Source organism: Periophthalmus magnuspinnatus, chromosome 16 (genome assembly GCF_009829125.3).
Source record: "Periophthalmus magnuspinnatus isolate fPerMag1 chromosome 16, fPerMag1.2.pri, whole genome shotgun sequence".
Taxonomy (NCBI): Eukaryota; Metazoa; Chordata; class Actinopteri; order Gobiiformes; family Gobiidae; genus Periophthalmus; species Periophthalmus magnuspinnatus.
This window is the reverse complement of record NC_047141.1, coordinates 21,072,553-21,087,589: the sequence shown is the minus strand read 5'-3', so window position 1 is coordinate 21,087,589 and position 15,037 is coordinate 21,072,553. Positions and strand designations below refer to the sequence as shown.

At 38.6% G+C, this 15,037-nt stretch overlaps 3 protein-coding genes across 4 annotated transcripts; 2 read left to right on the top strand and 1 right to left on the bottom strand.

Annotated features, from left to right (window-relative positions):
- Positions 1-2,049: 2,049 nt before the first annotated feature.
- Positions 2,050-7,501, top strand: fbxo32 (F-box protein 32). The gene is made up of 9 exons (XM_033981263.2): positions 2,050-2,329; positions 2,919-3,040; positions 3,317-3,366; positions 3,492-3,584; positions 5,191-5,284; positions 5,740-5,924; positions 5,997-6,179; positions 6,325-6,468; positions 6,553-7,501. Exons 1-9 carry the CDS (start codon positions 2,217-2,219, stop codon positions 6,640-6,642), a joined length of 1,074 nt encoding a protein of 357 aa, XP_033837154.1. The 5' UTR covers positions 2,050-2,216; the 3' UTR covers positions 6,643-7,501.
- Positions 7,502-8,955: 1,454 nt separating this feature from the next.
- Positions 8,956-11,858, bottom strand: prelid3a (PRELI domain containing 3A). 2 transcript variants are annotated; one of them, XM_055228189.1, is made up of 7 exons: positions 11,619-11,858; positions 11,290-11,458; positions 9,694-9,783; positions 9,548-9,618; positions 9,314-9,416; positions 9,120-9,194; positions 8,956-8,995 (listed from the first exon to the last, which is right to left on the bottom strand). In XM_055228189.1, exons 1-6 carry the CDS (start codon positions 11,648-11,650, stop codon positions 9,135-9,137), a joined length of 525 nt encoding a protein of 174 aa, XP_055084164.1. In that variant the 5' UTR covers positions 11,651-11,858; the 3' UTR covers positions 8,956-8,995; positions 9,120-9,134. The 2 variants fall into 2 exon arrangements, with proteins under 2 accessions (XP_055084164.1, XP_033837095.1); XM_033981204.2 differs by lacking the exon at positions 8,956-8,995 and having other exon boundaries at positions 9,060-9,194.
- A 1,861-nt stretch (positions 11,859-13,719) lies between these two features.
- On the top strand, positions 13,720-14,821 carry LOC117384198 (elongation of very long chain fatty acids protein 4-like). Its single transcript, XM_033981485.2, has 4 exons — positions 13,720-13,793; positions 13,970-14,157; positions 14,236-14,316; positions 14,648-14,821. Exons 1-4 carry the CDS (start codon positions 13,727-13,729, stop codon positions 14,819-14,821), a joined length of 510 nt encoding a protein of 169 aa, XP_033837376.1. The 5' UTR covers positions 13,720-13,726.
- The last annotated feature ends 216 nt before the right edge of the window (positions 14,822-15,037 follow it).

Here is a 15,037-nt window from a genome sequence, read left to right as displayed (position 1 = left end):
TTGCAGAAGTGAGAAAATAACATATCCATGACTCAATGATTCATTTCAGTGTGCTAGTAGTGACTAAAGACATATTTCTATGTATCTGACCCAAATTGCACTCACAAAATTACAACTGCTCGAGAGTTCAAGTAAAAAAACAACTATTGACTAAAAGCCTACAACCCTAGATAATTTAGAAAAAAAAGTTAACATTAGTTATCATGCTTAAGGGTTATTGTGTGAGTGGCACAACGTGGTCTTTAATAATAACTTTTATCACAATGTTTTCTTTAGCAATATATTAGTTAGAGAACAACTTCTATCATTCTAACCCTAAATAGAATGCTGACCTTTCTGTTAGCCACTTTACATGTGTTGAGGGAAGCAAAAGGAGGAAATAGAATACAAATGTGCACCAAACCACAGGTCTATCTGATACAAACAACTACTGTGCAACATTCAGCATGCAAAGTCTTTAAAACACTGCTTTAGACAATAACCTCACCTATTGTTTTTGAAGTAACACAGAAAAACTGGGGGAGAATCAAATAATCAACAGATCCAGTAGCTGTTTTCATTTAAAATTTCAAGCACACACTGTAAACCACCACACGCTGAGAGGGGCCTGACGACCATCAACACTTCATCAGTAAGTCAGACCATGCTTGACTGGCTAGCTCAGCAGCACAGCCACAGAAAAACCCACACTGACAGTGATGCAAGTAAAAAAATAGACCATTTTCTCAATTATCTGGTTCTTCTTTAAACTCATTCAAAATTAACAGCAATGTATGTTTTGATTAATTTATCAGGACCTTTAATCTGATCCAGAGTTTTGCTTACCGTCTTATATAAATGTTGTGTTCACTCATATTTTCTGATGGAATATTCTTGTATTTGTAACAAAGATACTACTAGTTTCATGTAAGTATATTTTGTCAAGTATATATATCTCTATAGTGAAGTACAATGTTTTACTACTCTCTCCTCCTCCTCCTCCTACTACTACTTATCACTACATATACTAACTAGTACCACTTACTAACCACTTACTTGTGCTGGTTCTAACTTCCACCCATGTGCGTTGTACTGTAGATGACATGTTTGTTTGTTACCCCCAGAAGTCATGCAGGACAGACAGTGACACCTGTAGCATTTTACTAGTGGTCACGACTGACTGTATTCCCCTGATTGATTTCACAAGTTACCCCCACGTTGATGACTCTATGCAAAAGACAGATCAATACACAAGTGTGAGATGAATGTGATTTTCTCATTGGAGTACTTGTATCTCTGTTATGTGTGTACTTTAACTGATAAGAGGTGACCCAGTGGCCTGTTAACATTCAGTAAAACATTGTCAACACTAACAGAGCAAACTGTGGGATGTGAAAATCAAATGTGTTAGTTTTGTTTGGGTATATTTGCAAACAAAGAATTTAATTTGAGTGCCAATTATGTAAAGAAAATCCCACATTAACTACACACTTTGCAGTTGACATTACTGAAACATAAATACAGTGCAATGAAATACAAAGGACAACTTCATCTATTTTTAAAACCAAGAGTGACTTTGGATCAGGGGACTTCTCATCCACATTAGTGACAGAGCTGATTTTCCAATGCAGACTAGGCTACAAAACAATACCTCAATGGTTTATGCTAGACCTATCTTTAAAACATAAAACTGACAGCTCAAAACATTATGCTATTTCTTATTGCATGAGTTTCTCTGGCTGAAATGCTCAAATAACTGTGGTTTCCATCCCATCACATGCTTCGAGAGAATGTATCTATGCTGTACATGTGTGTATGATTACCCCTCCTCCTTCCCAGTATGCCCGTGCGTGGTTATGTAATAGGCTTAAATTTCAAATAAGCACAAAAGACCCTTGAAGACGGCAGATGCGCATAACAATGCTCATATATAACATTGTATGCGTGTAAAATGATTAGATTTCAACGCCTGTGATGTTATTTTACCTTTGCTTGACTGTCCAACTGGTTTTGCAACGCTCGGGTACATAAACAAAGCCACGTGCTGCAGGGAAGTTTCCAAAGTGGGCGGAGCTTATGCATTTCCGGGTTGGGTTTCGGAGGATATAAGCAGCTGCGCAATGACAACACTAGACAACAAAGAAGACTAGAAACAAAGTCATTTCAAGAAGATACACTCAATCAACTTATTGCCTGACTTTTTAACATCAATTTAAAGTTTTCTCTCCAAAGTGAGGATGCCTTTTCTTGGACAGGACTGGAGGTCACCGGGTCAGTGCTGGGTGAAAACTGAAGAGGGATGGAAAAAGACCACTGCAGACGATAAAAACAACAATTTGTCCGTGCAGAGGTTGGTAACAACATTGATCAACACTTTGTGAAGCTTTCCTGCTGATGACATCGCTTTAGTTGAATAATAATTACGTGTAGATGCATTAAAGTTCAGCAGATATTAAAAAAAGTCTACTAAAGCTTACTAAAGAGGAAGAGTACAGGACTGTAGTCTAATATAGTTTCCATCACATTAGCCCCACTGCCTTTGTTTTATTTCTGGGAATGTTTTTTTTCCAGGCTAATCACCAAGCTATTAATAACCACACACAACAAGTGAGTGGATTAACTTAAGTCACTGATACACAGAGCCTTCGTTTGACTTGAACAGAAGAAACCACAACAGGAAACAAAACTAGTGGTAAATGTTTGACAACTTTGGACAAAGCACTCAAACCCTAAGCCATATCAAAATACATGATGACAATATGGCCACTCTGACACCAAGCTACCCAAAGCATACCAAAATTATCTTCTTAGAGTGGTTTATGTGTATACTTTAGACCAAAGGAGAGATAAGGTGAGTGAGTTGCTTGGAAGTGAGTTGGGACCTTGTTAGGCCTTGTGCACAAAGACCTTCTAGTGATGTGAATTATGTGTTTTTCCAGCTTTTGCAAATCACAAGAGGAGGAGTGTTTCAACAAGGAGAACCTGCTCATCTCTCTCAACTATGATCTGTCTGCCAAGAAGAGGAAAAAGGACCTAATGAACAACAACACCAAAGTACCCTGTGAGTCAAGCTGAAAAGGCCACACTGTTTGCCTGATCTATTATGATGATCTGTCTTTGAAAATGATTAATCCACTGCCTAATGCAAACTCTGTATTTAACAATTCAAGACTGATTAAAAGGTTACATAACAAAAATATTACAAATATATAGGATTTCTATTTGATTAAATTATGATCCAAGGTCTCCTTTTCCAATGATTCATATTACGTGTTATGACAGCTTATAGGGCACCAGTGAGGCCTTACCTCTAACATAAACATTGTATTTTCCACAGATTTCCACATGGATAAGTGGATTTACGTTCATAAAGGAAGTACCAAAGAGGTGAGAGAAAACAAAAACATTTGTTTACTTTCACATCAACTTTTAATTTCATCTTTGCTAATGTAAACACCAAGATACTCTTTTTGAGGATGGCAGTCTAATACCATGATAATTAAATTCTTCAGCGCCATGGATATTGCACACTGGGAGAAGCCTTCAACCGGCTGGATTTCTGCAGCGCTATCAAGGACACCAGAAGATTTAATTACATTGTCAGAGTAAGTCTTCATCTTTTTACTTGTCCCTTTAAACCCAGATGTTTTGGTTTTGGTAGATGAAGGGTTAAAACACGCAGGGCGTGTGATTGAGGCTTATCAACACTGTGCAGACGAGGATGTCTCATTTGTCATGATACTGCGCCAGAGAGAAGGGTGTGTTTACCATGATGTTAGTCTGTCATGTGGTGTTCCTACCTTTCATCAGCAATTATTGAAGCAAGTTTGCAACTGAAGTGAAATTGGATTAAAATGATGAGTAAAACATTACCCTTTGCAGTGACATCATGAATAAACAGCTCTTGGTATAATGTTCACAAACCTGCAACATCAAATAGTCTGAAGAGGCAGCTGACTCTTACACATGTGCATCCATGTGAGTCTTCATGTGGTCAGGTTTTCTCGCTCTGGAGGAGTGAGCAAGGGGGTAGGGGCTACAGGGTAGGGGGTATAACATCTGTGCAGTGAGGTGCACTGGCTTATGAAACTGGACCCTGTGGTTGTCAGGTCAGACCTATAAACAATGACAGTACCTTTTAGATGAAAAACATTCTCAACGGTTTTGCGTCATTCACTATCAAATTTCATGATGAGTGACTACAATCCTGTTTAACTTTTTAAAGAACCTTTTACTGGTGGCTTCACTAACAAGTGAAGTTTATTGTGTGGTAAGCCTCCTGCACAATAGGGTAGTGTAACACTAGTGGACTGTCTGGACACCGTGTCCTTGGTCACTGCTCTTCACTGGTTTGTCTGATGGCATTTAAGGGCTCATTTGACTGTGACTCAATTTCACTTAAGTAGCTACTTATTGACTTGTTCCAGAGTAGAGCTTAATATACAGAATTACTAATAGAAAATTAATATTAATTGAGAACCCGTTATTAATATTAGTATGGTGTGGGTAAGTGGTTTGTACATAGGAAAGAATGGCCCACATGTCAAAATTTGAAGTGCAGGGGCTAAAAGTAGATACATAAATGCAGTGTTTTACCCAGCTGCTCTACAAAGAGAAGAACATGCCACAAGCTGCTAAAAGAAGGCCATGAGATTAGGTTTTAGATCCAGACTGGAAAGTATGAAAAGTAAAGCGCATATTATTTGAGGACTTGTATAGACTCTCAGATTTGCATGACTGCAAACATGCTTTACCTATGTAGTCAATTTCAATTTTGCTTTTACAAGTGAAATCCTAAGCAACACTTGTTATTCAGTTACACTGTTGTGATGGAGGTCACATGTCTAGAGTTGAGCAAGGAGGTACATGAGTTTCTCCATGATGTCAAAGCAACTGCTACCTCATAACAGGCTGAAGAGTCATATGAGGAGGAGCGCTGTTGTGAAGGTGACAGTTGATGTTTTAGAGAAGCTACTAGAAAACTGCCTGCAGCTTTCTAGTAGCTTCTCTAAAACATCACACACAACAGGAGCCACAGTGTTTAGGTTTGAAAGCTGGGCCAGGTAAAATTATTTGTCCAGGACAGTTAAGTTTAGGACTGCAGTGACTTCAGAGGAATGCAGCACCATCAACATTAAGTAATGAGGAACAGAGCGTCTTCACAGCAGACGTCTTAAATTTATGCTTCTTTCTTTTTTGTCTCTCCTCCAGCTCCTGGAGCTTATCGCCAAGTCCCAGCTCCCCTCGCTCAGTGGAGTCGCTCAGAAAAACTACATGAATATTTTGGAGAGAGTGGTGCAGAAAGGTGAGCTCTCCTCGTCTTCTCAAGTGATGGCCTCTTGGTTTCTTTGTTATATGTCACAAGGTTTATATTTCAGGCAGCGCTAAAGTACATTCAACTGCTCAAGTATAGTTTTTTTTCTTTGTAAAAACCTTGACAAATGCCACTTGTCTGCTGTGTTTTTGTCCTTTGGGACTTCAAAAAACATATTTTTATGCTCTAGTGGCAGGCTGGAAAAAAGCTGACAGTTACCAGACCTCCGTACAAGCTAAAGTATAAACTAAATGTCCTCTCTGTTAAACACAGTTTTAGGGGTGGAGGTGCTGCTATGAAACCTGTAGGACAAATATTATGAATCCTTTACGGGATAACAGTTGTTCCAAAATATTTAGCTTACTTTAATATTATATTTATCTACATAAATATTTAAGAGCCATGCTGATCATTTTCTCTAATAAAGGTTTCATTTCTATTGTCAGTGCTGGATGATCAGCAGAATGTGCGCCCCATAAAGGAGCTGCTGCAGAGCCTGTATGTGTCCTTATGCAGTTTGGTGCAGGACATGGGCAAGTCGGTCCTGGTGGGGAACATCAACATTTGGGTGCACCGCATGGAAAACATCCTGCAGTGGCAGCAACAGCTGGACAACATCCAGATCAACAGAGTAAGCACCCTCCTCATCAAACAAAACAAAAGTGACTAAAGTGGACGTTAACAGCCTCCTCTCTGCCTTTAGCCCACATCTGGCGGTATGACCCTCACTGACCTGCCTGATAGCCTGCAGCTCAAAATCATGGACTGTCTGTCGGATGGGCGAGACCTGGTCATTTTGGGACAGGTGTGTCCAGACCTGGGACGGTTGACTGAAGACCGGTTGCTCTGGAAGAAACTCTGCCAGTACCACTTCACAGACAGACAGGTACACAACATTCATATTCACAGTGCTGAACACTTTTGTCAACCTTACACTTAGCTATCACTGAGATATTTGTGTAACCTGTAAATCAATTAAGTTATTTTCTGAAGTGGATTACAAAGACAAATAACACAGTATTTTTCTTCAGATCCGTAAGCGCTTGATACTGTCAGACAAAGGTCATCTGGAGTGGAAGAAGATGTACTTTAAGCTGAGCCGCTGCTACCCGCGCAGAGAGCAGTACAGCGATACCTTGCACTTCTGTACACACTGCCACATCCTTTTCTGGAAGGTAAGCTTTTGAATTCTTCTTTTTTTTTTTTTGTAGCATTTTATGTTCAGCATAAATATCTGATTGGTAATTCTAATCTTTTAGGACACAAACCACCCCTGCACAGCCAATAACCCAGAGGACTGCACTGTGGCACTCTCTCCACAAGACTTTATCAACCTTTTCAACTTCTGATGCCACAAATACTGATGTATGTTGTACATAATGTAGATAACTGTACATGTTTTTGTTAACAGTAATCCTCCATTTGTATATTTTTGACATTGTGAGGAGGGAGAATGTAATTTGGCTTCTTTTGAAAAGGTCTGGTGAGTTTAAGTTGTTTATCACTGAAAGCATGAGGAGGAAAAAACATGGTAAAAAGGTACAGTTTGTAAAGAATTGAGTTTTAGATTAACAGACTCTGACAATTTGAAACCTGGATTTTTGATTATTTAAACCAAAAAAGTACCTTTTTGTGTTGAGCTTACAAAGGGATGTTAAATGTTTGTTACCATGTGCAAGATTATTTTGGATGGCGCTGGCACAAGGTTATGGTAGAAACATTTTTAAATGAGTCAGTGAATGTAAGGAGGTGGTCATACTATTATATTAATATTGAAATATATTTTGTAATTAACTTTTTCACTTTTATATTTTTCTATGAACTGTGTGTTTGTACAATGTGATAATGGCTTTTGAATGCACATTGTAGATACTATAGTAGCAACTACAGCCCTGAACTGTTCTGTGCCTTGTCATGACATTTTTAATCGGTACACTTTCATTTTTACATTAACATTAGCAAGTCTGATTTACACTTAATAGTAGTATAATTACTGGGATTTTGTACCAAAGTTTGTGTTTACAAACATGCATGTTTTGTTTTTACCCAGTTCATTGTGTTGTTTACCTGTTTGTTGGGAGTAGTTCCACTTGCACTTTGTGTTTATGTATGTAGGCCTTTATGGACCTAAACTCTGAGGAAAGAAAATAGTTCTATGTATTTCAATATTTATGTTACTTTAAATAAATGGAAATATAAACAACATAACATGAACTTAATTACTAACTATTCTACTTGTTTAAGTCAGATTCAACCATAAGACAAAGCCAAGTACACGCCCTTGTGGACAAAAAATAAACTGCAATGTTGTACTATGCCCCCATAGACCTATTATGAATATAGTGGTTAAAAAGAGATTTAAACACACACAAAGCAATAATTCTATAATGGGATAGAATTTAATATACACATAACTTATTCAAATACAATTTATTAACTTAACAAAAACAAGTACAAATGGTAGTATCAGTGCATATTGAATGAAATCATTGCACCTACAGTACAGGTAGTCTTTTGTTTGAACACTTGGAAGCATAATGATGATAAAGGCATGAGTAACTGTCAAACAAAAGTACACAGGCATCATTTTAAGGCCATGTAAAATGTGATTAACTTATATATATATATATATATATATATATATATATATATAAACTCCTATGCATTTAACTGTGCTGGTCTTAGTCCACTGATATGGGACTTGCACTGTGCCTTTGTGTTGTTGTATTGACAGAAGAAGGCAATGCTATATACATTCCCATTATTATTTTCTGTCACTTATTTCCATCTAAAGTGACTGCAATTTACTATAATAATAAACCACCAAAAAGTACCTCGTATTCCTTTAAACTACCATGCAAACATGTCATCTATAGTTTATGCCTCTCAAAACACAAAATAACCACCAGGTGCAACACTGGCATTTGAACTCCATTTTAAAAAGTCTCCAGTGTCTAATATTATAGAGGCGCTTTGCAAAATAGAAGTTGAGGATGTTTGTTGCATATTTTACTTTAACTTTCTTTATGTTGTTCAGAAATCCATTACATACAGAAAACTTAAAATAAGCTACAACCCTTTAAAGCCAGAAAGTAATTTCACTGAGCTTTGCCCAAGCTAATTCATCTCTTTCCAGTGTAGTAAAAGCGAAAGTTAAATCTGTCAACTGGATAAAAAGTTGTAGGACGTTTCGCTGCTCATCCAAGCCGCTTCTTCAGTTCTGGTCAGATTTCTGGTGGACACTGCCTTATAGGGAAGAGCTAACTACACTGAAACTGAAGGAGATACATAATCATCATCTTTTATCATGTATCTCCTCTTTATAACTCCATCCTCAGACCTAAAACAAACAAAGGAAACAAAGAAAACAACAGCGCTAGCCAGTAGGGTCATTTAGGCTGAATGGTTATGCTAAGTAGGTTCAGTTCACAGCTAAACAGTAACTGTTTACAGTTTCAATGTAGTTAACTCCTCCCTTCAGATAAATATAAGGCAGTGCCCACCAGCAATCTGACCAGAACTGAAGGAGTGGCTTGGATGAGCAGCAAAATGTCTTCACTCCTACAACTTTTTGTCCAGCTGACAGATTTAACTTTAGCTTTTACTATGGATCAGATCTGGATGACAGGGATTACACAGACATCTTTCCTGTGTATAAATGATCCATCTTCCATTAAGATATAGCCAGCTCAGACAGTAACCCTGTACACAGACAAATCATATCTCTTAGGCATGCTGAAGATAACACATGAGCTTGTTAACTACATAGATTTGGAAATAATAAACTTAACATTTTAATAGAGAAAGATTGAAAAGGAAAAGTTACCAGGGTTAGTAAATATCAGAGAGGTACTTTTTCTCTTTCAGAGTTTTGAATAATCCATTCAATTGCATCCCAACCCTACAGAATTACACACAGAAATACAAGATTATATAGTAGACTGAAGTGCAGCAGTCGTAGGTAGAACATGCAAGTAAAATGCTGAAAAAGGGTAATTGAGGAAAATATTTCATAATCACCTTTCTGGCGTTGGCTGACATCCTCCGGGCCATCATACTCTCCAGATAACTACTTAAACTAACCCCCTTCACTGTGATGATGGCCTCTTGAGTCAGGACAGTTCTAAGAGACAAGGGAAAAAAAAATATATTAATATTATAATATGAACATTATCAATATTATCATGAAGGGTTTACTCCACTATCACTCAATTACTATTATTACATAGACAGAAGTGATAAACAAATAGTTACACATCTGGGTTTTCAGGGTGTGGGTGGTAGACAAGTCTTTCATCAACTGAGATGAAGTTGGTCAATGTAATCTGGAAATACAAATGTATTAAGTGAAAATAATGCTGGTGATGCTATATTTGTGAGTATTTGTGAGTTCCACTTACATTTGTTGAACAAAGCTCCATCTTTTTCTCCTCTGGGTCGACTACGGAATGTTCTTTGACATATGTCTGGGTGTGATTGGTGCCAAGGATCTACATGATTAAGCATAGAGGTAAGACACACACTTTTTTTTTTTTTTTTTTTTTTTTTTTTGCAATGTCTGACAAATCAGACTAAACTTTTCCTGTTTTAGGTCAATTAGGATTACCAAAATTATTAATATTAGCTAAATGCCAGAATAAAGAGAGAAGGATTTAGGATTAAGAATTTAGACATTTTTTCATTACTTCCTTCAAAGTCAAAAGTTTACACTAAGATTATTATGCATTTAAACAATTTGGGAGAACACAGATGATGATGCCAAGTTTTTGGAGGTTTCTGGTTTATTTGAGTTAATTAGAGACACACTGGTGGATGTATCTGAAGTCACAACCAAACCACACTGCTTCTTTGTGTAAAATCAAGGGAAAGTCAAAAGAAATCAGCCAAGATATCAGATAGAGAATTGTGCTCTTGGACAAGTCTGGTTCATCCTTGGGTGCAGTTTCCAGATGCTTGAAAGTGCCACATTCATCTGTTCAAGCAAGTATAATGGAATGGAAATGTCCAGCCATGTCCAGCTCAGGAAGGAGACAGGTTCTGTGTCCCGGAGATGAACATCCTTTGGTCCGTAATGTTCATATCGACCCAAGAACAAAAGCAACAGACCTTGTGAAGATGCTCGCTGAATTGAACTTTTTGGCCATAACGAGCATTGTTGCATTTGAAGGAAAAAGGGGGAAACTTGCAAGCCTGAGAACACCATCCCAACTGTGAAATACAGGGGTGGCAGCATCATGTTGTGGGGTTGTTTCGCTGCAGGAGGGACTGGTGCCCTTCACAAAATAGATGGCATCATGAGGAAAGAACATTATGTGGAAATACTGAAGCAGCATCTCCAGACATCTGCCAGGAAGTTAAAGCCTGAGCACGAATGGGACTTCCAAATAGACAATGACTCAAAGGAAACTGCCAAACTAGTTACAAAGTGGCGTCAGCTCAGTTACACCAGTTGTGTCAGGAGCAATGGGCCAAATTCTTGCCAATTATTGTGATAAGCTTGTGGAAGGAGAGTCAAAACGTTTGACCCAAGTCATACAGTTTAAAGGCAATAGTACCAAATACTAATGAAATGTATGTAAACATCTGACTGTGAAAAAAATCCCTCTGATTATTCTGGCATTTAGCATTTTGGTAATTCTAACTCACCTAAAACAGGAAATGTTTAGTCTGATTTCATGTTAGACAGTGAGGGAAAAAAGCTTATGTCTTTTTATATAGTGTGTAGTGTACATCTGAGTTAACTATCTTGGTGTTTCGCACTGACACACACAAAATGTTAGATATTGTTTGAATGACCAAAATTAGATTTTTTATTTTTTTTTAATTGGCATTGGACGCATTAAATAAACAAATTAGCAAATAAAATCTTCATGCATAAAACCAATAAAAAGAATATAGAACACTATTCTCATAATCACAATTCTAATAGATTTTTGAGTCTCTGACAAAAGAAACACTGGTCGCACATACGAAAGTGAAGCTTATGGGATACTGACCGCTCGTACAATACTGGGCAGACCCCACTCAGTGCTGAGGAGTCTGTGGCTGTGAAGGCGCCCCCTAGAGTCCAGACCACGGTCCAGCACGTCCACGCCAATTACACTAGGGTTCATTGGGTTGGGGTACTTCCTCATTGCAGCTTTTACAACAGTCTCCCAAGGATAACTGCGTAAAGACATCAATAATAAAATAGTAACTATTTTGAAAATAGTCTACACATTTAGAGATGCAGAAGCAACTAAGCTAAATTTGGTTTAGGCTACTTTAATGAGAGATAAGCTATTAAGTAGATTATTTCCAACCTCTCAAAACTACAGCGACCAACCTGAACTGGTGCTCAGTGCTCCAGATCTTCATACTTGAATCGATTGCCTTGACTTTGCTATTTAAACAACGCTCCTATGAAAGAAACATTGGTCAACGTATCCATTCTCCTTTAGGGAAATAACTATGGCCTCTTTATGGCACATCACGACAGCGAAATGTATCACAGTCAAACTAGACGCGTCGTTGTCTTTTCATCCATGTCGCCTCCATTGGTTGATTGCAGCTTGTCTACACTGTTTTACTAATCATGGATAACCTTTTAGAAAGAAAAGAAGCCGGTGAACCAACGAAGGCAATGGGCTATGTGCAAAGATGGAAAGCGCATGCAGAAATATCCGTACAATGCTTCATAATTAAAGTAGTCATGATACGCGAAAATCTATCTCGTGATGATCATGAACCAATCAACCCTCAATGAATTATGTATTTTGACATAACTTGTGTTTCCGATGATATGCAGCTTTCAAATAACTACAAATGAGAACAAGAGATAAGATGAATATCTTACTCTGAAGGTTTTACACCGCATTTCCTTACCCACGCTCGGAGCGTCAGCTGGTTAGTAACGAAGCTGCCATCTGCGCCGCTGCATCTGCCATCCTTTGTGCGCATGCTCCTGGCATCCTCCTCTCATCCCACAAGCAACGACAGGACGTAGAAACCGCGTAAAGCTGCACAAAGACACACAGGAAAATAGGAAATGAGCTGATTAGATATTCACATTTAAGGTCAGCATCCGGAGACTTGAAGAAAATTATTGAATTACACTTGACCTGTTCCATTAGGTGTAGAAAAAATGTTGTCTCAAAATGTAATGGGCAACCGCGAAATATCTATAGTTTGTCTAGGAAATGATGCAGCCTGGGACTATAAAAAACATAGGCATTGAATCAGTTCAAAATGTTTTTAGGTTTACTCAGTTTGGGCTATTTCCTGGCCCAAATGAAAGTATCATATTTGTTTCAAGGATGCGCCGCATGAAGAGACTTATTTTGACAGGTAAAAGGAGAAGCACTTGCTGCGAGGCGTGTACTTGTTGGTGGATCCGTGGCAGATCAAAGAGCGCTGGCTGGAGCAGACGCGCAGTGAAAGCGATGCTCCCCTGACGAGAAGCTCGCCCATCACCGTCTACACAGCGGTCTCTTCATTCATGCGCACCGCAAGCCAGTTTTTTCCATTTAGACCGACAAAAAACAAATTCGTTTAGTTCGTTAGAAGGCAAGATAGCGCACTGACCTTCCACTGAATGTCATCATAGACACATTTCTTAAACCAGCGATACGGTAAGACAGCGAGCATCTTCTTGGGATGAAAATTAAGCGTCATTTCACCCTCAGCGTTACGCATTGGGATTCATAGTAGATGCTTTGTATGTTTATATTTGTAGTTTTACCCATATTAATGAATTATTTAGGCAACCATTTAAAGGTTAAGTATTACATTTGGTAATGGAGGTGTTGAGGCCTTGAGAGCACCGCAGAAATTCACAGGCCTATTTCCCATGTTTACTGAAATGCATGTTTTTCGACGATATAAAATAATTGATTATTTCCTCATTATATCCTTCATCAGTGGTACGTCTTTTGGTGTGATGGTACTGTTAAAGGGATGAGTGCATGTGGGGCCATGGCAGATGCTGCAGCAGCGCTTGATCTGCTCCAAGCTGGACCAGGGAGGGGAGGGGGACATGTTTTAGGATCATTAAATAGCACGCCGTTGCTCAGCCGTCCATGCGTAATACGTGGATACCCATATGGGTTAACCTAATTCAAGTGGTCCCCAGGAAATCCCAGCCAGTATGATATCTAAAAGGTTTGCTAGTGGTCGTGCTAGAGTCAAAAATCTGCTGACACATGCGCTCTGGCAGTCGGGTCTCCCTGCCTTTGTGCGCAATGAAGCCTTAAGCCCATCCACCAGGCCTCATGGGGCCGCACACAGCCGCCTATACTCATATGCTCCTTCTGTTGACTGACTTAGTCCGTTTTCGGCCGGGTCTCAACAATAGGTTAATTCACAGTTATAAAATGTCCTTAAAATGGTAGCACGTTGATAATGTTCTCTCTTAAAAACATAACCTATTCTTTGTTCCAGGTGTTTTTGCCCAACATGGAGATTGTAACACATTTAATCAATGACACAATAGAGTTCTACAAATGGACATTGACCATTGCAGGTAAGTCTGTTTCTTCTTTCTAATTCTATGGCTATACCTTACAGCTTAGTTCAAATGGTGCACACAAATAGATTAATATTACCAATCACTTTAAGTAGATTGTACAGACCATCTTATGATGTGCTATAATACAAAGATGTAAAAGTCTGTGACTAATGTGAACATCTGCTCCACAGACAAGCGTGTGGAGAAATGGCCTTTGATGGACAACCCCCTGCCCACACTGGCCATCAGCATCTCCTACCTGCTTTTCCTGTGGCTCGGGCCAAAATACATGAAAAACAGAGAGCCTTTCCAGCTCCGTAAAACCCTAATCGTCTACAACTTCAGTATGGTCTTCCTCAACTTTTTCATCTTCAAAGAGGTAGCTCATTATACCATAGGTCTATAGCTTGTTATTATTTATGTTCTAACTTAATGTGTGGTCTATTCTTATCTCCAGTTGTTTATGGCAGCACGGGCCGCAGGATACAGTTATATCTGTCAGTCAGTCAATTACTCAGATGATCCTAATGAAGTCAGGGTGGGTTTTTTCTGTCAATATATGTTTGATACAGTTGATTACACCTGTCATTTCAATTGAAAAGTATTTGGAAAGGCATTGCATAGTAGTTTTAATCACAACCACTTAATTTGGGATCCTTTTCGTGTTATCAGAAAGCAGGGTAGTTTGTGAACAGCCTGTTGCATTGTGTCAGCTTTCTTCTCATTGCTCCATGACGTAGCCATGCTAATGCTAACCAACCTTGACACATATCCAGTTTCTCTGAGGTTCAAAGATAACTACACATACCAGATTAGGCCATACAGAGATGTTGTAGGCTAATATATTTTCTCTAATATTGTTAAAACAGGTGGCAGCAGCCTTGTGGTGGTACTTTGTCTCTAAAGGCATTGAATACCTGGACACAGTGTTTTTCATTCTGAGAAAAAAGTTCAACCAAGTGACCTTCTTGCATGTGTATCATCACTGCACCATGTTCACTCTGTGGTGGATCGGCATCAAATGGGTGGCCGGAGGAGTGTGAGTATTCGAATGTGGGTCTCTGCTATGTCATTTGTAGATAATTTCTAAACGCTATAAATACTCAGCACTAATACAAAATACTATATGGCTGCTACAGACATTACTACAGACTTCCCACTCTCCCTCTATGAATTCCAATTGCACTCTCTATTAAACCTTGAAAGGACTCAGTTATGTATTATTTTACTAACTTCCATTTGCTTGTATTTACAGCCTT

Coding starts and splice junctions, on each gene's coding strand:
- fbxo32 (XM_033981263.2), top strand. CDS start 2,217: ATGCCTTTTCTTGGACAGGACTGGAGGTCACCGGGTCAGTGCTGGGTG. Junction 2,330..2,918: donor AACAATTTGTCCGTGCAGAG/GTTGGTAACAAC, acceptor GTGTTTTTCCAG/CTTTTGCAAATCACAAGAGG. Junction 3,585..5,190: donor GATTTAATTACATTGTCAGA/GTAAGTCTTCAT, acceptor TCTCTCCTCCAG/CTCCTGGAGCTTATCGCCAA.
- prelid3a (XM_055228189.1), bottom strand. CDS start 11,650: ATGAAGATCTGGAGCACTGAGCACCAGTTCAG. Junction 11,459..11,618: donor AGCACTGAGCACCAGTTCAG/GTTGGTCGCTGT, acceptor GTCTTTACGCAG/TTATCCTTGGGAGACTGTTG. Junction 9,195..9,313: donor TGTCAGCCAACGCCAGAAAG/GTGATTATGAAA, acceptor GTAATTCTGTAG/GGTTGGGATGCAATTGAATG.
- LOC117384198 (XM_033981485.2), top strand. CDS start 13,727: ATGGAGATTGTAACACATTTAATCAATGACACAATAGAGTTCTACAAA. Junction 13,794..13,969: donor ATGGACATTGACCATTGCAG/GTAAGTCTGTTT, acceptor TCTGCTCCACAG/ACAAGCGTGTGGAGAAATGG. Junction 14,317..14,647: donor ATGATCCTAATGAAGTCAGG/GTGGGTTTTTTC, acceptor TTGTTAAAACAG/GTGGCAGCAGCCTTGTGGTG.